General features: G+C 44.5%; 1 protein-coding gene across 1 annotated transcript; it reads right to left on the bottom strand.

Moving 5' to 3' along the window:
• Nucleotides 1-545: 545 nt before the first annotated feature.
• Nucleotides 546-18,775, bottom strand: Rnd3 (Rho family GTPase 3). The gene is made up of 5 exons (XM_057755134.1): nt 18,417-18,775; nt 17,924-18,011; nt 6,764-6,873; nt 3,873-4,007; nt 546-2,601 (listed from the first exon to the last, which is right to left on the bottom strand). The coding sequence occupies exons 1-5, from the start codon at nt 18,564-18,566 to the stop codon at nt 2,350-2,352; spliced, it is 735 nt and encodes a 244-aa protein (XP_057611117.1). The 5' UTR covers nt 18,567-18,775; the 3' UTR covers nt 546-2,349.
• Between the last annotated feature and the right edge of the window lie 2,328 nt (nt 18,776-21,103).

The following is a 21,103-nucleotide window of genomic DNA, read 5'->3' as shown; positions in this document are numbered from 1 at the left end:
TCTGTATTGAACAATGCCTCCACCATAAATGAGTCTAGTTTTGTTTTGTTTTGCCTCCACTAAGTTGCAGTAGTTGGATCCTGAGCTAAGCCTGCTGCTGAACAAGAATACGCTTTGCAAGGGCATCTCTAGGTCCCCAGGTGACACACTAAGGTCACATTAGATCTCCTTGCCCAACCTAGGCCTGCACCATTCATTTCCACTATGAAAGACTTCCAGGGAATTCTGTTAACTTTTTACAGAATGATCCTATCCAGTATGGTGCCTTGTTTTGTATATGTCCAAATCACTGAAGTATGACCCATCTTCTTGTGTTTTTTTTTAAAACAATATGTCAACATCTTCTATACATAGATTCATCTTTTTCCAAGAAAATATTGCTGAGATTCAAATTCTGAACTTTACTAATTCCGTAAATCTTAGTTCGGATTCTGCTGTCACCCCTGAAGGAACATCGCTGAACAGTTAAGCAGGAGGAAACATCCCAGGTAGACAGACATGGTTACTTTTTTATTTGAAGAAAAAAAACAAAAACAAAAAACACGTACGTTTTAATAAATACTGTGGAAACACTGACCAAACAAACATACAAAGTGACTTCAACATTAAAAAAAAAAGAAAAGCAACAAAAAGTTCTGTTTTATAACAGTTATATAACTTATTTTCTTTTTACAATATTTAAATACAGAAAGCACTTGCCAGCTATTTCGTAATACTGCCCAGAGCCTAATGCCACGCCAGCCAAAGCACGCTGTGTTGGAGGAATGTCTGACTTCTATGGGAAATGACTGAAATGGCATTTTTTTGCAGAGACAAAGTGCTTGTAAGACACAGAACTGGGTGCTGTAATTATCTGAATCTCCCCTCCTGCCACAGTTTAATGGAAACACAGCTTCAGCGCTTCAAAAACGAAGCATCATCATTGGGGATAAAAAAAAAAAAAAAGGCTTGTTTTCAGCAAGCACCACCTAGAAGAGGGTCCTATCTGACATCCTCTCTGGAAGGAACTGCTCAACTATTTTAAATGCTGATTCTCAGTCTATCAATGATCAAGTGTTGAACCTGGCCCCGTCTGAATCTGGCTAAGTGACGTTTAGCAGTCCCTTGAGAAATGCTCTAGGCGCATAGCAGGGCTGACATTATAGGCAGCTTTTTTTTTTCTTTCTATCTGGGGTTTTCGAAATCTTGGGCACATGGGGCCTTTGTTAGGACAACGTTCATTTGAAGGAGGTGGCATAAGGCAACAGTTCACTATCTGCTGCCAGTCTGGGGGGCATAGCAGGTGCCAGAGCTTTTTGCTCTGTGTTATCTGAAACATGCCTTTCTCCCAGACACCCTCACTCACAGACTGTGCTCTCTGCTTCAATTCCTTCACCCTTTATCTCTTGTGGTGAAAACAGTATCCATCTGCTTCGTCTTCGAATTCACTCTACCACAACAAACCAAGACACCTTTTATTTGACTTCGCATTTTTTTTTTATCAGCGATGGCAAAAAAACAAAAAAAACAAAACCACACACTCTCTTTTCTAAACAGCGCACAAAATATTACATTGAGCAATTTACCACTTGTTAATGACAACCACAAGGATGAACAAAACCATCAGACAGAATATAAAGCAACACTCTTTTTTTCTACTTGATCTATGCGATCTTCGCAGTGCTGGTCCAAGCATCCCGTAAGGCCGCGCGTGCTGAAGCCTCGCTTTCAAACCATCTCCCGCAGCCGCGACCTTCAGGAAGTCAAGAATCTCAAAGCCTCGTGAAGTTTTCCTCTTGAATCCCACGGGTCCCGATACAATTTCCATTTTAATGATGAGCTAGGAGGAAATTAGATCACATCCCCTAGAAAACTAAACGCTAAGGTCACAGTGCGAGTTCCCGACGAGGACGGTGTACTAATATATACTTTCTGAAAATGAGATTAAAACACTGGGAAAAAAAATCAAATCGAAGTAGAGATCCATGAATAGGTTGTAACAAAACCAGAAAAAACAAAACCGAAAACAGGCAAGCACCATTCAGAGCATGGATTTTCTTCTCGGAGGTACTGGCGCTCCTCTTCCTCCAGCCCGTTTGTAGCTCCCTTTGTTTTTGGCATATTTGTCAAGTCACACTTCAAAACTCTTCAACATATTCACTTCTCACCACGCGGTCTACATGCCCAACCTAAGGACAGGATTCCAAACACTGGGTATCCTTGCAAGGGCCTCCTAAGCCTGTGTCTATGTGACTTTGGCTGTGCACTTCACTGGACTCCATCTTTCCGGTTTGCTCTTGTTTTTTATTTTTTATTTTTTATCTTTTTTTTACACTAGATGCCCGCGTCCTTCTTACAGACAGCGAAAGTTCACATCACCGTGCAGCTCTTGGCTTTGTCCTTCCGCAAGTCTGTAGCAACTGCTGAGAGTTCTGGTCGGCTAGGCATGTGTGAAATCCGCTTTGTGGCCCTCTGAGATTTGTTCCGCTTAACGTTTTTATTTGTCTTATTTACACACGCCAAGGTGGCGACGTGAAAAATGTCCCTGACGCTGTTTTCTGACTGTAACGCCGAGCATTCGATGTAAGTGGCGGCTCCGATCTGCTTGGCCATATTTGCTCCCTGTGAAGTAGAAGAAAGAATTTCCATCAGCAGGGAGACTTTGGAGAGATGTCGGAAAGGGTTAAGATGCCACAAAACAATCTTGCATGGGAAAATATCTAATATGCCAAATGAATTTCCCAAATCCATTGTGCAAAAAACTTATTTTTTTTTCTTAATGAGCTACTTTGTAACTTTCTAAATATTCAATATTCAACCCTAAGGCCCTTACTTATGTTACCCAGAAGAAACTGCTCTAGCTCCCCACAGCTTCCAAAATACTGATTTGTCCAAACAGTAGAACCCTGAGCACCCAACTCCTGAGAGGACAATTCAAAGAAACAGCAGAAACACTAGGGTATCATGTGACCCTCATAGGTCACAAGCAGGGCCACTGTGAAGCATAGTCTCATACTGAAACCATAAACACTGTCTTCCACATAGATCTGACAAAGGTGCTTTGGCCCCCAGAGTCCATTCCAGTCCTTCATGAGGCTCTCATTCCTCTCTTACTATGAATGAGCCTCAACCCCAGTCAACAGGCTATACAACACACAGGGCTGGTGAAAGTTAAATAATCAGTTTCTATGATTATATTGAGTTTGTCAATAGGAAATGAAGAAGGAAGCTTGTGTTTAATTAGTAAGTAGATACCAAACTTCAGAGTGCCCATATAATAAGAAGGTGAGTATAGTCATTTTTTTTAAGTTTTTTTTTTTTTCTTGCTGGGTATGGAACCCTAAGCCTTACTCTTGCTGGGCAAGCGCTCTACTACTGAGCTACATCCCCAGCCCTAAAACTGAAAACCTTAAATGATACATACCACGTACAGCTGTAGATACTTTGCCATGAACAATTTTAGAATCTGGTGGTGAGTTTTAGGAGAATGTTATTTTTAAACAGATTTTCTTTCTTTTGGAGCCGTCCATGTATGATGAACGTCCAAAAGGTGTATGGCATCATAAAGTGGTCTACTTTATTAACAACTTGACTTATTTTACTGGACATCTAAGGACATTAACCTCTCTTCAAGAGAACCACTGATTTTGGCCACATTCTCTCTTAAACACGCTGAACTTTAATACCATTGGCGAGCAGAAGCATCCAAGTGTATCAACAATATATGCGCCCTAATTCCTGATGGTTTTTACTACAGAATGGCAGAACATGTCATATTTCAGCTAACGGCTGTCTCACCTCTTGAAAAACTGCTACATCGTATTTATTACCAACAATATTCCCTTCCTTTCACTTTCGCTGAAAGGGGACTTTTCTCCACTGACAGCACATACCTGATCGTATGACACGGGTGTCTGCCGGTGATTTGAGAGCTCCACTAACGTACTGACGTCTGTCCGCAGGTCAGACTTACAGCCAACCAAAAGCATCTTGGTATTGGGACAGAACTCTTGGATTTCACCTTTCCACTAGGGAAGAAAGAGAACAAAAAAGGAAATTTAACAAAGTACTGACATGCATACAATGAAAACAATTTTCTCACTGGCAGACGTTGGAATGCAACTTCAAATGAAGAAGCAAGTTGGTATTTAATTAGTAAGCAGATACCAAACTGTAGAGTGCCTGTGTATATTGCTTTATATTCGGTGTGACTCACTGGTTTCTCCCACAATGAATGTATTGGGAATCAACAGAAGGTGGCTTCAACAATGTCTTAATTATGGAGGGATTTAAAAGACAAAAGCACCTTAATAATGACATATCCAAATGGATGATTACATCCTCGGATATGCTGAGTTTCTTCTTACCAGGTGGAAGGCTGGGCATAAGAATTAGCCCACATCAGCAAAAGGATGCATTTCACAGACTCCATCATGAAAGACTGGGCCATGTTACCATGTGCTGGAAGTTCTAAGAATCTGGCCTACGATTAGTAAAGGAGAATGTGCTTCAAGGAGCTTCCACCCAAGTGGCTGAATGGACGCAGACCGTAGCTTATGCAGAGAATTAGTACAGGACAGCATCTAGTTTTGTAGCCCATAGGACTTTGAATTTATTTTTTAACTGTTAAGCACTAATGTCACGTCTACAGTTTAACTATTTCCCGTCCTAACCAGAATTATGAGAACTTCCCTGGCATGGAGTCCAGCTGTTTCCTTTACAGACTTTTCATGGCTTTGCATTTTCTAACTTGAGATCTCCATCATCAGGATGGGAGCCAAGCATCCCAAGAAAATCACTGCTCCCAGAGGTGAGGGGATAGAGGGCCTGAGACCCCTCTACGCCCATCCACAGAAGTCTCTTGTGCTCTGTGAAGTACTGTAATGATGATAAAAATGTAGCTATATTTCTCTGAGGATTCACAGAGCAGTAGGGACAATAACGTTTTCTAAGTGGAATACCAGAGAAGAGGGGCATTCTGGGAGAGTGATGTAAGAGGCCACCAGAGGAGGAGGCCTCAAGTCTCAAGGTGTAGCATAGGCAACAACATCTAGTACCAAGAACCCTAGAACAATGGAGGGCGGTAACCCACAGAGTGCCTGGTTTGCTCTTTCTTCTCTCCCATGGTTATTTAAGAGTCTCTATCTACCACATGCTCCTAAGAAACTGAAAAACAGAAGAAATCTTTTCTACCTTAAGTCACTCTGAACTCTCCAATGTTAATGGACTTCAAGACTCGATTAAGACAAAAGGCAGATGAAGTTACCATGAGCCTTAAGCCTCACACAAACATCAAACACTTGTATTAATATCTACAGGTCCAATGCCATTATTTGTTTGGTCTTAAGTAACAAAAACAAAGGAGGACATGAGAAAAGCTTTCTGTCATAAATTATGTATAAGCCAATACTACATCAAGTACAACCTCCAGTAAATAAGAGCCCCTTTCATCTTCAGACTCAGCCAGGCACGTCGTTACGTTGTTATGAGTTGTGTGATGTTTCTGGCTTCCCCCAGTACTTGTTTACAGGTTCTGGAGACAGGGAAGGTGTATTCCTAACAGATTTCAGCAAAAGTCAACCTGTGTTTCATATAGTCCTCTGAATGGAAAGGAGCGAAAAACTAAAAAAGGACCCTTCAATCGTGCAGAGTCGCTCAACTGCTGGCGAGGCTCTGGGCGGTGGGTGGCGCACACCTTTCATTCCAGCACTCGGGAGGCAGAGGCAGGCGGAACTCTGTGAGTTCGAGACCAGCCTGGTCTACAAGAGCTAGTTCCAGGACAGGCTCCAAAACCACAGAGAAACCCTGTCTCAAACAAAACAAAACAAAAAAGCCAGGACATCTACACAGGTCCTTCTTATTTTCCTCCTCCTCACTCTGACCAGGCCCCAGGAACCCACTGACACTCTTCACTCTTAGACACCTCTGCCGTACACAGAGAAAAGGCATAGTGTAGCTAGAGTCTCGCTCTCAAACCCCACAGCACCCACAAGAGTGGGTGACTAGTATGCTGCCCCATCTACAAGCTCTTATAAACATCAAGAACTACCAAATAACAAAGCCTAGATTGCTTCGGGCAAAGCAGACTCCTTGCCCACACTGAACTCTATGAAACTTCTTGACAAGTTCCTATAACTACACTGGGGGACAAGTCCACCAAAGGTGTCCACCTAAAAACATACACAGTGGCCTTCTTAGGCCTCAAGACCCAACTGCAACAGGTACCATCCCTCTTAGCCCTGGTTCCTTCTGTCCATAGCTTCTGTTACTTTTGCCTCCACCTACAGGATCTCATCCACCTTTGCTTCCAGAAACCAGGGCTCTGTGATAACATATATGTTCGGCATAACTGACGGTTTACTAGTATTTGGTATGCACCTGATTATAATTCACATTGTGTCACGTCTAGGGACAAGCCCTATTACACATATTTCTCTTATATTATCTTCACTTATGTTTCAATAAGTTACTGAAATACAACTTACTTGTCAAAATAACTCCTATTGAATCAAGGTCCATATCTGAATTGAGATCAACATCAGACACATAAGGGACAGTCTGGCAAATGAAGAGAAGGCTCAGGTAGGACCTTATTGTAGGTCAATACCATTTCCTCCCCGAAAACAAACAATGGAAGATCATAAAAAGCATTTTGTTCTGAGCTTTATGAAGCAGATTAATGACCCAAACTCGTGGCATTCGTGTGTGGGAACCTTGTTCTGGTGTGGAAGTTCCCGGGGTTTCATCAGAGAACATAAGGCAAAAGTTCAGACTGGGCACTTACCTTTTTTAAGACACTGTCCAGAGTCTCTGGTCTACTGATGTCAAAGCAGATGAGCACAGCGTCAGAATCCGGGTAAGAGAGGGGACGGACGTTGTCGTAGTAAGGAGAACCTAAGAAACAAAACACATAGGTCTCAGACAAAAAACCTCCATCATCTCTCAAGTATTAACTTTACCCTCGGAGACAAACCTCTTCCCCGTTATAATATAACACCTGCTGTACTCGTTCATTCCTGACCTTCACACATAGCCCTTCTTGTAAAGAAATGCAAACACGTACACAAAAGATAGCTTCATTCACTTGTACTAGAAGATCAGAGCGTCCTTCCTATGCATGGGACTTCAGTTCCTGGGAAGGTCAGGAACTTAAGGTACAAATTGATAGAGTTCAAGAATTAGCGTCAGAGGGAACCTAGATGAAGTGGAGAGGGCGTGGGACCAAGGAATCTTGAGTACAAAGCCATTCTCACCACTAAATGGGGAGAAGCCTGCACTTTTAGGACTGGGTGTGCCTCTGATTCTTCAATCCTAAGATGAAGAGAGTGACAACCTATATCCGTGGGATCTGAGCAAACCCAGGTGGCCGCTGGAATTTAGGGAGAGATATGTACATATTAACCAGAAGCATTGTGACTGTGTTATCGCTGTGGTCAAAGGCTAGGGGGCAGTGGCCACTAGAAATGGAGCTGCTTCCTGGGAAAAAGATCCAAACTGAAGATTAGTCCCATAGTTGAATGGGGGTGAGGGAGGGAGAGAGGAAGAAGGCAAGACTGATGATGCATAGAGAGCCACAGCAAGGCACATGGGTGTCACTCTGTCTCCGGTTACAAGGCTGGCTAAGCCATTGACCTTTGAGCTTGCTTACACTTAAACCCAAGCCTTGTGTAAGTTTGTTTCCTGCTACAACCAAGAATGTCATAAATGCCATGTTTGGACAATGTGACCTTTTCTGCACAGTTCTACCTGCCACATGACAGCAGGACATAATCCAAGGACCTGGCCTTGATGAAACCCAAAGTCGTCTAAAAGTGAAAGTCCGCACCCAATCAGCCGAACCACAGAACTTTCTGGTCATTTAGAACTTTCTTTTTCAGACATCTTTATGAATTCCAAGAGCTGGGAATTCACGCAAGGCCAATAATTATGAATTATGAAATAGTTTGACTATAAAGTTGAAGATAACTTATCAGTTGCTGCTTTGATGAACCGATTTCCATCACACAGCCCTTTTTGCAGACAACACGGAAACCACCTTACTAGGCAAACGCAAATACATTCAAAGTTCTTTGAATTTAGTTTTGATATAACTTTGCATTTCTGGCAGAAAAAAAAAAACATAGCATGTATTCCCTAAGTCAAAACTTCAGTAGTCAAAGTCAAAATGAGGAAGTCCCCCCCCCCGACTTTCAAAATAAATAAATAAATAAATAAATAAACCATTTGTAGGCCTGGTGGAAAAGTTTCTAACAAGCAGGAGGATTACAGGTGTGAGGCTGCCTGAGTGGACTAAGCTGGTCTCATTCCACACGAGGACACTGGTATTTCCATATTAGTTTTCCATGGAGCAGCTCCGTGATACCGTGTCCCAAGGAAAAAGTACAAAGACAACAGAACTTCTGGAGCCTGTTCTCGTGTCCTAGAAGTGAGTATAGTTGGTGCAGGTGTTCTGAGCCCTGGGTACTCACTGCAAACCCTGGCCACAGTGTGCCTGCTTCATGAGATGTTTTAGAGACGGAGAATGTGAGTCTGCTGAGCTAGGAACAGGAGGACGTTCTAGGGGTCAGGAGGGAAAGCGCCACCATGGAAGGCAGTCTAAGAAGTTCTCAGGGAAGGCAGCAGCTTCCCACTGGCTGCTGGAAGGCAGAAGTGCGCTAACAAAACCTGCGCGAGAAGGTACTTTCCCACAGTTAGAAACCTGAACTGAACAAGTCTTGTCACTTGAAATATCAAGACGTACATTAAAAAAAAATGAGGCCGTTGCTAAAAGCGGTCACCCTTTCAGCCACTTGAAGAAATTCAAGGTGATGAGAATAATTCACTTGAGTTCAGTTTAAGCTTTTCTTGAGAGGGGCGACTTTACCCTATACGAATATATTGCTGTTTTACATTAGTTCTGCAGTTCCGGCTTGCTCCACTCTCTTTCCTTGTTTGTGCGTCCAAAGTCTAAGTTCCACCCAGCTCTGGCTGTAAGCATTAGAATATCTCTTTTTTGATAGCCAGTCACAAAAATCCCAGACAGGACAGGAAGGAGAAGAAAATTCAAACGAAGACAGAGGAACCTCTCTTCTCCTGTTCAAAGCTAGATTAAATGACCTAACCCGACCCGCACAGTCAGGACCAGCCTGTGTCAGCTGAACAGGTGTCAGAAAGCTCAGGTCTCAAGCTTTCCAATCTCCAGGCCTATGGGACAGAACTAGCATCCGCAGGTGCCAGGCTCCCTCAGAACAGGATGCTGTACGCACTGTGTGCCAGAAGCCGGGCTATTGTCCAGGACAATGGAGACCATCTTGTCCAAAGGTGACTGAAGAAAGTCAAAGGGGCAAAACTAATTTAATTAAACTTGGGACTGCTGGGAAAATCTAGAGAGCCGGGTTGCAACATTCCAGTCACCATGTGGCTGCAGAGAACACCCTGCCCTTTGTGGGCTGTTTCCCCTCCCCCACCCGTCTTAAGGCCACAAAGGGATCTGGCTTTGTGTGCTCTGCCCTCTGTCACAGGCAGGGGATTGCTTGCTTATGAGAAAGAAAGAAAGAAAGAAAGAAAGAAAGAAAGAAAGAAAGAAAGAAAGAAAGAAAGAAAGAAAGAAAGAGAAAGAAGAAAGGAAAAGAAACCAAGGCAGCTTTTGTGCTCAGTGGCTATATGCAAATAAGTGAGAAATTTACCCTCTTGATTGACTTTAAAAGAAAACAGTTCTCTTCACATCAACCAGGATTCTCCTGGAGGCCTGTTTCTGCTTTTGTTTGCATTTGACTTTGCAGTTTGGATGAAAATACATATGTAGTGTAACACTCCATGAGAAAGCAGCCACTGAGCTCGGAGGTGAAGCGGGAACTCTGAATTCCCTTTAATAAGGTCTAATTAAGAGCAGCACTTTGATCTGAGCCTCATTCAGCCCCTGACAGTAAACAAGACAGCTTTTTGATCAACAAGTGCCCAGGGGTACTAATAAAACGGATCCCAAAATTCATTAGTCATAACTGTAATGTGACCACCAATGAGAACAGTGACTTGACACAGAAGATGTGACAATCGATGTTTTTTGAGAGCTTACGGTCAATTTGTTTCCTTTTTTCTTCTTCTCAGAATAAGAAAGTGAACGATAGGATTGCAGAACCAGCCTAACAGGAAATGTCTAACAACTCATTGGGTAAGAGGATCCTTTCTTCGGTGTTCTTCCCTATAGGGCCCTGCAATTGCACAAGGGGAGTAGGCATGTGTGGGAAGAATCCTAGGAATGTCCTGTCAACTGAGAAGGCCAGAAGACAGGAGAGACTGCAAAAGGAGTAGAGAGTAAGCCAAGAAGTGAGACCACTGCCAGTCCATGACTCCTGTAGCCTGCTGCATCTCCCAAGAACCCCGGGGAAGGCAGGCTTCCAGAAAGACTCATTTCTGCAGACTCTAGTTTAGCACATCAGACACTAACTGAACGTGTCTTCTAGTGCGCTAAATGGTCCTGATGTTGCGTGCAGTCTGTACTTCAATACCTAAGGATGGACTATGGTTAAAGTCCAATAAACCTAGATTATGAAGCTTTGCTTGTCAAGTCAAACTTTCTCTGCATTTGGAATAGGCTTCAGGCAGAGGGACCTTTTCAGGGCAGCATTTCCTTAAAGACAGCACTGTTCTTAAGGTCTTTGTTAAGTAAGTAATCTACCAGTCTCTCCATAGGGAAACGGCAGGGAGCTGTATTAATTTCGTGTAAAGATAGAACTGGACTATATGTGAAACAAGTGTCTCATCCTGTCCACCCCCACCCGCCAGCTGAAAGACTTTATCCAGGCATAGATTAGAACAAGCCTGGTTTGGGGGCTCTTCGTTGTCCAAGTTTGACAAACATCGACAAAGTTCCAAAAGACTTTTGCAATGGCACGTCTATACACCCTTGTCTTTTAAGATCATTAATTTGGGGCGAGAGGCAAATTTCCAGCCCAAGAATAGTCACCCAGTGCCTCACCTTGAAACTCCCTCTTCAGACACATACCTGCCTGCTGAAGTCACCCCACTGCGGAGGTGCAGCACGCCATATATGTACATAACTAAACGCATGTGGAAGAAGAGGTATGCCTGAAAGGGAGGCGAAACCAGTTCAAGCACTGAAGCTTTAGAACAGTCTGCAAACTGGGAATCCTTCTCACTGGGCATTTTCAAAGCATAACCCCTTACCCATAAAGTAAGATGGATGCTCTCCCTAAATAAATTCCTACCAAGAACAAGATGTTGGGAATAGTGGGTGTTTGGAGCAGAAAAAAAATACAGTAAGTTGTGGTTCTTTTAGTGTTAACCAAGGGCACATGGGTAGGGAAGCAAGCCCCATGAGGGGCCATCACCAGAGGGGATGCCCTAGGAGAGCAGCAAGCTCACGAATGGGAGTCGAGTCTAAACAAGACCTTGAGACTCTGTTTCAGTGTAACGTTCCGCTGAATCCTTCCCCCAAATGACTGTATCACAGACATCAACGCCCCCAAAATGACACCACCACCCGGCACGTTAATGATATTTTGTTTGTGTCTTTTACTGAATCAGACTCTTGGAGATTATGAAGAGATCTTATGAAAACATGTGGGCAGTTCTGTGTGTTCTAATTCTGCGGGCTGTACAGGTACATAATTGGATATAAGTTCAGAGGGGTAAAACTGACGTCGCTAGTTGAGGGCTCTAAGTAGCATTTTGATGGTAATTCTCAATCTCGAAATACTTGAAAATAATAGGAATCCTCCCATTTGACTGACAGTGGATCCACAATAAATCAGAACTTGATGGGATAAGACTATGTAAGTTTTAAAAAGTCATATTATCATTCAATCCAGACTAAAGCCATTTTGTTTCCACGGCTATGCAAGAGTCCATTACCTTAGCCTGGAGTCCCTCAAGTGTGTTCACTTTCCACATGCTATATAACATTAGGCTTGTGTTCCTAAACCATTGTGCTCAACACTTGCCCGAACTTTTGAAGCAGCTTTGTTTCTGTGTTGGAAGTATGAATTTTTGCCAAAAGGGACTCTCTGAATGTTGCCAATATGTTTAAACCAGAAGACATTTCAAGAACATCAAAAAAAAAAAAAAAAAAAAACACAGAGGCCCAGCTGATTGATTTGGCACATCCTACCATGCATCATGAGCTACATGGAGAAACAGGGGGTCCACGGTGTCCCATTTCCATGCAAGAGAAACTACTATTAATGAAGAAACACTTGGTTACTTCAGGAGCGTTAGAATGACCGATCTGGACACCTTGCTCAAATGTGCAACTTAGAAAAAGCCAAATCGGAAAAGAAGCTGGCATTGAACGGGAGAGAAAAAAAAAAAAGAAGTCTAGAGATAGATGAAATTTGCCTCCAGTCAAGCTGTTTGTCTAACCCTAGCCCACATTTGAGTGTAGGAAGCCTCAGTTTAACAGCTGGGCATGATTTAGACACCCTAGGTCCCAAGGATTATCGTGACTCAGCGAAATCCCTGGTTCTGTGGAGTGTGTTCTGCTGTTCAGATCAAAACCATTTTCTGATGAGTTTGTAAACTCTTTAGCCTATTCTGAATTCTTATCTACCTCTGAGGCGCTCAGGTTGGAAATCTCCACTTCAAGAATCTGGGTTTTTTTTTTCTTTTTCCCGACCACCATTAAGGGTAAGCATATTTTAAAGAGCAAGGGACTTTAAGGACTCTGGGGGAGCTGAGTCAATTTGTAGAGGAGAGCTGTAACTATGGGAGTTTTAATAGACAGGAAGACCTGAGTTGGGGGCTTGGATTTGGCACAAGCATCCAACGCCTCTTGAGTCTTGTTGCTGCAGGTGAAACCACCATTCCCTCCTAGGTGCCTCTTCCTGTAACCATGGTTTCCATGTTCCTGTTTGACTATGGAGAGTTCATAAAAGATGCCCTGGGAAGGGTTCCTCATCATGTCTAAATCCACAGGCATTTGCTCCTGGCGGCACCCCATACTTTCTCTGGACTTGTCATTCGGTTCCTTACTTTACCCTGGAGGAAGTGTGGGGTATTTTAAATTTCCACCTATAATCACAGCATTTTTGTCTTGTCTTGACACCCTAAGTAGAATGGAAGTAGCCTGAGGACAGGAGACAGCCCGCCCCTTCCCCATCACAGCACCAGCAGGGCTGGCAGATGGCAAACCTGACTCTTTTATAATCACAACTTCATATCATGCCCAGATGTGCTCATTTATATTTTAAATCACAAATAATGAATAAGCGGTCTCCTTTTAAACCGCTTCCCTTGGTTAATACAAAGATGAGTCTCCAAAAACAGTTGAAGCATTTCCATTCTTGCCAGGGACTACTTCGTTAGGGCACTTGCCATCAAGACTGGCCTTTGAATTTGATGCAAAGGCTGAAATATACCTTTCTTGTTAGATTTGTGTTTATTCTGAAGGCTGTCTTCAAAGAAAAGTAACTAAGATTTTTATCTGTTGTTCCGAATATAAAATGTGGGGAATAAGGTCTTTTTAAAAATAATACTAGAAACAAATGTAGGAAGTGTTAACTTTAGGATTCAGAACCAGAAAGGTGTTCATAGCATATTAAGATTCAAAAGAGTTTTCACAGGGCAATAACACAGTTATTAACTGGGAATCAACAGTAGAGTCGAATACTTTAATAATATGCCTTAAATAAAACGTGCATTAACTTGCCCTAGTTAAAAGCTGACATGAATGGCTATTACTCCCTAAATCACATATACGGAAATTACCCTGCAATTTAGTTCTAGGAAAAGATATGGTGATCTTTACATGACAAACTTTCTATTATTAGTAGGCATTTGGCTTCATGTTACAAATGGCTTCAATGTTTGGCAAGCGTAGCAGATTTTTCAAACAGAAACTCTTAAAACTACTTTGGTTTCACTTCTTACTTTAAAATACCAAAACTCTTCTCTCTCTCTCTCTCTCTCTCTCTCTCTCTCTCTCTCTCTCTCTCTCTCTCTCAAACACACACACACACACATCTCATTCGGGAAATTCTGAATATTCTCCAGCACACTTCTGCAGTCATTAATAAACTCATTTACTAATGAAAAGAAAATATTTCTCAGTAAAAAGGAAGAAGGGGACCCCAATACTACCTTTAGAAATCCCTCATTTTAGAAGATTTTCCTATTTATAGTAAGATTTTGTTAACTTTGGAGTATTTTAGTAGCCCTAAGAGTCAATCGGCCCCATGCCATTGTGGCTGCTGTGATTGGTGAGTGCCTGGGAGACTATTCCTCACCTAAAGCAGTGGCTCTCAACTTGTGGTTCACGACCCCCCGGGGGGTGTCCAATGAATCTGTCACAGGGGCCTAAGACTCTCTGCATATCAGATATTTACATAGTGATCCATAATAGAGGCAAAATTACAGTTATGGAATAGCAACAAAAAATAATTTTATGGCTGGGGGTCACTACAACATGAGGAACTGTAGTAAAGGGTCACAGTGTTAGGAAGGTTGAGAACAGCTGACCTAAAGACTGTGTTGACTTCCACAAACTAGTGGGGAAGCCTCACGGGGAAACACATTGGGAACCAGTTGGAAGAGGTCACTAGCGTTCAAGAATGAAGTGCTTCCTAAGACGGAATCATCCTAGGTCTAAAAGAGGACCTGCTTAGAGTAGATACAGAAAGAAGGAAGCGGAACAGAGAGGAAGGAGATAGTAACTGCCTGGGCCCCCAAAGAGCAATGAATTCTCATATTCTGCTTCTATCTGGTATCCTTCCCCTCGTTCCAATTGGCAGTTTTGCTTATGTATGATCACATGACTGCTTCCGGGGGGAGGCAGACACTTAGGAACTGTGGTTCATGCATTGGAAGCCTGGAAAAGAATTGCTTCTGTTTCCTTAATGTTTGTCCCTCGGTTGGAAGACTGAATACAATAGCAATTCCACCAAAGGGCACAGTTTATATTCTCTCCCCTCCCAATTTTCTCAACAGTAATCTCTCTCACATAGTCTTAGAAGAGAATAAAACATTACATTCAGGGCTCTATAAACTTGGTTTGGATCTTCTCTCCAGAGATAAGACAGTAGCGTAGGGAAAATCAAACAGAAGAAGAGGCATAAAGTATATGCAACTATTTTCACAGCCCAACAAAATAATGTCTTTGTGGGTGAGAAAATGTTAAAAAAAATTCTTCAGGAGCTTGTCAGCAAAAGCAAGTGAATAGGAAAGATGGCAAGATTATTGGGAAGCATGAACTTCCTACTGGAGGCCACTTTTGATAGAAACAACCTATTCCTAGAATTTAAGCAATGTTCTGTAACTGTGTTTAATTAACTAACATCTCACTTCACAAACAACACAGTGGAACCCCAAATAATTCCCTATGTCTCCTTTTCCATTTGTTTAAATCTAAATTTTAAGGAAGGCTTCACAACTGGATAATTTTGCAGTACAATACTGCTGCAATCAGCTTTCAAACCGTCACATTTTACAGAAACATGTGTACGGTTTCCTTTCACTAAATAAAAACATAAGCCATTGTTTCACTACTGATTTCATTTCAGGTGATTAATTTGATGAAAATCAATATTTATGAAGTTGCCATTCTTAAGAATCAGGTAACAGTGACAATTAATGCCAGGAGCCCTGTCACCCTGGCAACTATGCACATCATTATTAATTTGCTCATTCTTTAGGTTTTATTGGGTAACTATTGCATGCAGAGATTGTGAACTACATAGTTCTAAGGCTTGAAGATATCTGGTGATATTTGCAACAGTCTCCCACTATAAGCTGTTCATACACATTCGTTTATTTGCTAGGCCTTGAAAGGCTTGTGCTTTTGCTCTCTTAAAAGGAAGGAGGTGGCAAGTTCAGCCCATGGGCACCCAATCTAAAAATCTCCGTTGGTGGTCTTGTGACTCTTGGAGCTTGAGACAGGGATGTACAGCCCAGCATTCCTAGGAGTCCACCCATCCCCCTTCTTATCCAAATAGTCTCATTCCTAAATCCACCAGGAAGCCTGGCTCAGCTTAGAATCTGGCTTGGTTTGCAGGCTGTGAGAACCTCAGCACGGGATGCCAGATCCACTGAGAGGAGGAGCTGAAGCCAGCCAACATCCCGGGAAACAAAAAGACCTGCCTGTCCAGACACTAAAGCCAAGACGTGATGGCTGGGGGAGATCTTGCATATTATCCAGCTCAGCGACTACCCTCTTTATACAGATGATGAAAATGAGGCCCAGGGAGGTAGAGATTTGCACACAGAAATCCCTGGTAACCAGGAGCTAAGACCTAAACACAGCTTTGTATCAAAGACTGTATCAGACCCCACTGCTCCTCGGCACGACTAAATAATTTTTATCGAGAAGTCCAAACAGGGCTGTCCAAACAGGGCTCGGTGGGAGAGGGGTAGTGCTGGTGCTAATTACTGGTACCACACCAGCTGTCCTGCCCACTAGGCATAACAATTACCGTGATATGTCTGAGAACGGGAACCTAATAAAATACTACGCTATGCCATAATTCTGATACTAGAAACTAGTAGTAAGAATTCCACTAGCACTTTCTCTATAGTATCAAGTCTGTGTATGTAACCTCAACAACACCAAAAAAAAAAAAAAAAAAAAAAAAAGCCCGCTCTTGGCGCAGCTCAAGGAAGAGAGCCTGGCTCTCCAGGGGGAAACTAGATCCATCCTTCTTACTGCAGCAGTCTGAGCATCTGGCACCGACCGTGAGAGGCGCCGGTGCGAGACTTTCCTTTAGCCTTTGTGCCGAGGCTGCCTCTGGAGACCTTGTGACTCTGGCCCCTTCCTCCCGCTGTCTAATCCCCCAGGTCCCTCAGAGGTTCCAGCCCAGGGTGTGGGAAGCTCGCTGAAGCTCCACGAGGCCACTCCCAGCTGAACGGGGCTCCTCCTCGGGCCACCCCGCCTGACAGCAACCCTGCGTGTTGGCGCTTGTGCGCTGCTCCTCCTTGCCAGTTTCGCCCGAATCTGTCTGGCAGCCCAGTTCCCCACGCGCACTGGTCTTTCCCCTCCCTTTCTGGTAGCTTCTGCTCCTCTAGAGAAGGTATGATTTTTACAAACAGCACGCCTTCTCCCCGGGCGCCTCTGGCCTGGCTTGCTAGAGCTTGGGTACCAGGAGATGCTCAGTGCTGTCCTTACTGTCTCTATCCCGAAGTCAGCCTGGGCGCCAGCCTTCCCACCCGCGGAGATCTGTCCTCCCCACCTCCGTGCCACGTAGGTGGGTGGGCGCGTGGGAAGGCAATAACCCGGCCTTGAACCCTAGACCTCTGGACAGAACCCACCACGGCGCCAATAATTCAAGTAGACAGGAAGGTCAAAGGCGAACGATGCTGCCTGCGGCCCTGCAGGCTGGCGAGGCCGAAGCCATGGGGGTAGGGAGTGGCATGTTCCGAGAGCTGGCACAGAGTGATTCCCGGGCAGCCGCAGAAGCAGCTCTGCGCCGGTGACACGGAGGCTGCGGGGGTGGAGGCTCCGCGGTGGCCGCTGCCCGCACCACCAGCGCATTCCTGGCAGTAGGCGTCACTGGGCGCCGCCGGCCGTTCACCCTTCTCCCCCAGCGCGGAACCCGCACGCAACCGGGTGGCTTTGGGGATCTTCTCCCAGCTCAGCCTGCGCTCCTACACCCCCCCCCGCCCGCTCCGTAACCAGATGGTTGATGACACCCACGAGGGTTTTCCTCTGCGAGCGGGAGGGCTCCACGCTGCTCGGCATGCACCAGCACCCGGCCACCCTGGCAGCCTGATCCGGCACGGCCCCAGGGACGGACAGCACAGGCCACGCGGCCACAGGAGGCTGCTCCAGCAGCGTCACCCCCGGACACACAGCGTCCTTCTGGCCCCAAGGCCACAATCACCCCCATCGTCACCCCTGCCCAAGAAGGACAGCATTTTCCCGCGGCTCGAGTCCTCTAGTGGCCACGTTAGCAGACAGGGCACCAGATCCCGAGCCCCGCGGCGCACCGGCCCAGAGAGCCACGCGGTGTGTTCTTACCTGAAGTGTCCCACAGGCTCAACTCTATTCTTTGTGTGTCGATTTCAAAACTGGCCGTGTAATTCTCAAATACCGTAGGGACGTAATTCTGGACAAACGAAAGGGAGAAGAAGGAAAAAAATGGCAGAGTGATTATTAAAAATATTAACATGCATCGAACACTTCATGGGAAACACCCCAAGCCCCCAATTTAAAAAAAACGCACCCCCCGCTACACACTAAACACGCAGCTCCCTCCCAAGAGCCCACCCAGGTTTCCCTATCCGACTCGCCACTCTGGAACCAGCAAGTTTCGGGGGACCAAGAGCCCAGGGTGCTGGCACATCCCAGCCCAGAGGTTTCCAGGGCACTTTCCCTTCCGAGCAGTGTGGCAGTGGAGACCGGCTCGGCGTGAGGGCGACTTTGAAGAGGAAAATCACAGCGAGCGGACGCTCTCTTCCAGACTGGGGACCCCACCGGCCGCTCCCCTCAGAGCCGTGCAGGTCACACTCACTTCGGGGAAGCAGTCCTTTGCGAAGACGTGAAGCAGCGCTGTTTTCCCACACTGGCTGTCACCCACTACTACTATCTTGCATTTCACGTTCTGATTAGGATCCATGATAGATTTACTGGATAATTTCTGGCTGGCTCTTCTCTCCTTCATTGATGTTGCCTTATTTTCTCTTGGAACAGAAATTTTTCTCTTCAGAAGAAAAAATATATATATACTTCTCTCTATAAAAAGCAGACTAAAAAAATAAATCGCAAGGCCGGTGGGAACCCCTTAAGCGCAGCGCAACGGAGAGGCAGCGGCTCTTAACTCCCCTCCAACAAGTTTTCTGCCTGACTCCGCGACTCTCCTCCCAAGTCCAATTCCAATCGGTCTGCTTTGTTTCACGCTCTCTGCGCGGCTTTATACGCCGAGCCTTCCAATCCCGTCTGCTTTCTCAATGAGAGAAGGAAACTGATCCGCCTCCTCCCCTTTTATGGAGCCTGGGAGCCAGCGCCGCCGCTTAGTTGGCGGAACGTGTAGGCAGTGCGCCCTCTAGGGTAGAGTGCAGGATGGCTCGCAGGCTTTGCTGGTGGACAAACAGCTCAGTACCAGGGTGGGGGGAAAGGGATAACTGTACACACTCGGTGCTGGAATTCTTTGCAAACTGCTTTCCAAGGGGCGCGTCTCCAAGAAGCCCCGTGATTATCTGTGAAAATAAAAAATATTTCCCACTCAAAGCCTAATCATGAAACGGAAGTAAATCTTGGAATGGGAAGAAACTAAGAGGTTATACCGAAATAATATTAACAAAATTAATATTAACAGAAGAGATTATGTTAGGTACATCACATAGAGGGTGTGATAAACCGACTTATCTCAAAAGCAACTGGTTTTCCTGAATCTGTGCGGAGGACTGGCTATTCAAACTTGTTGGCTTCAGCCATTCCAGAGGGGATACAGCAAAGGGGGGCGGGGGGAGAGAATAAAAACTATCAGAGACTCAGTCCCACCTGCCACTCTCGCTGTGAGAACGCTAGAACCGGGGGTCTAAGTGCTCTTCTGCCCTTTCAGCTGCAGCCCCCCCCCCAAGGATCAAGGCACTCTGCACTGTACCCAGAAAGCATGCATGACCACATTTGAAAACTCAAGGACATCCCCCCCCACACACACATCCATACCACAACCACTCCCCACAAACCTCAGAAGGGACAAAAATAGAGACCGTTTGTTCTCTTGTTTTCCAAGGGCAGTGTCTTCATTGCCTGTAACTCCAATGATCAGAAAGCTTCAGTTATTCAATTTGTAGTGATGGTGTTTGGGAACACAGTTCAGCCTGTAAGGTGCTTGTTCTGCAATCATGACTTGGGGTTTGTCCCCCAGCACCGGTTTAAGGAACTGAGGAGGCTGCTTCAGGGGATCCCTGGGACTTGCTGACCAGACAATCCTAGCAAATTGGAGAATAGAGATTCAGTGAGAGACCATGACTCAAAACTAATGGAAAGCCAATTGAGGAAGACACCTAGTGTCAACCTCTGGGTTCCACACATATAAACATGTATACATACACATAAGTTTACAGACACACACACACAGAGAGACCTCACACATGACCATTTATGGAAACTTTCGGGCACGTAGTAAAAATTGAGGATTAAAATGAAAAGTATGGTGACTGAGTAAGCAGTGAGTTGCTAGGACTATGAATTCAGGGGACCCAGAATGCTATCTTATTTCTTTGAGAGCTGAGAAATCTGGATCCTTCCCTTAAAGGACAGTCCTGACTCTATTGTCCTGGATAGGTCTGTTTCATATAGGCTGACCATGGAAAGCGGAAAGCTTGCCAGCGTTCATAGGGCTGCGTTTGCCAAAGTTTGCTTGGGAGACCTCTATTCTTTTCTTCACATAGCTCACAAAGGAGGCACTGGCCAGTATCTTCTGAAGACTTACTGTGCACTTTACGGTTACAGAGGTGAAAGCATCTTCTGAAAACTTAATGCAGTTGAACCTATATTCAACTTCAATATAGTTGAACGTAACATTTCCCTAATCTGACTAAGTGCAGTGATCAAGTTATTTGTTTGGTGGAGAAATAATGGCTATAGTAGTGGGGGCATGCTGTCAGAAAGAGGTGTATTCAGGCTCCGACATTCATGCCTTCTGGCTAAGTGACATTGGAACAGTTATTTCACCTCTGTAAGCCTCAGTTTTATCCTCTTTAAAACAGGATTCATGATGGCATCTGAAAGGAAATGCAAAGGAAGTTTGGAAAAGAGTCTATGGCAGAATAAAAGCTCTGTCCTTATTCAGTATTTCTCTATAGCTTCCACTTGCTCTCCCAGAACCAAGACACATACATATCTTGGTGAATCCTGGATCCATCAGTCAACTTACTGATAAGAAATGGGCACATCCTTTTGTTTTTAATCATAACACCTTCCTGCTCCAGAAATACGACTTGATCTTCCACATTCCTGAATATATGTAGTTTATATAGTTAAAGTCCCACTAACTAGAATTAATTATTAGTTATTTGAATGGACTTAATGAACTGGACATCAGATAATTTGTCATCTGAGCTGTATCTGAGAGCAAAATGAGACACCAGCAATGGTACAGTAGGCCTCTCTCTAGGTATGAAGGAGTTTACTTCACCAAATAGTAGTGCAGTCATTTCCCCAGAGAATAATCTAGAAACATAGAGGATAGCT

Source organism: Chionomys nivalis, chromosome 22 (assembly GCF_950005125.1).
Source record: "Chionomys nivalis chromosome 22, mChiNiv1.1, whole genome shotgun sequence".
Taxonomy (NCBI): Eukaryota; Metazoa; Chordata; class Mammalia; order Rodentia; family Cricetidae; genus Chionomys; species Chionomys nivalis.
The sequence above is the reverse complement of the archived record's forward strand: the minus strand, read 5'-3'. Positions and strand labels throughout refer to the sequence as shown.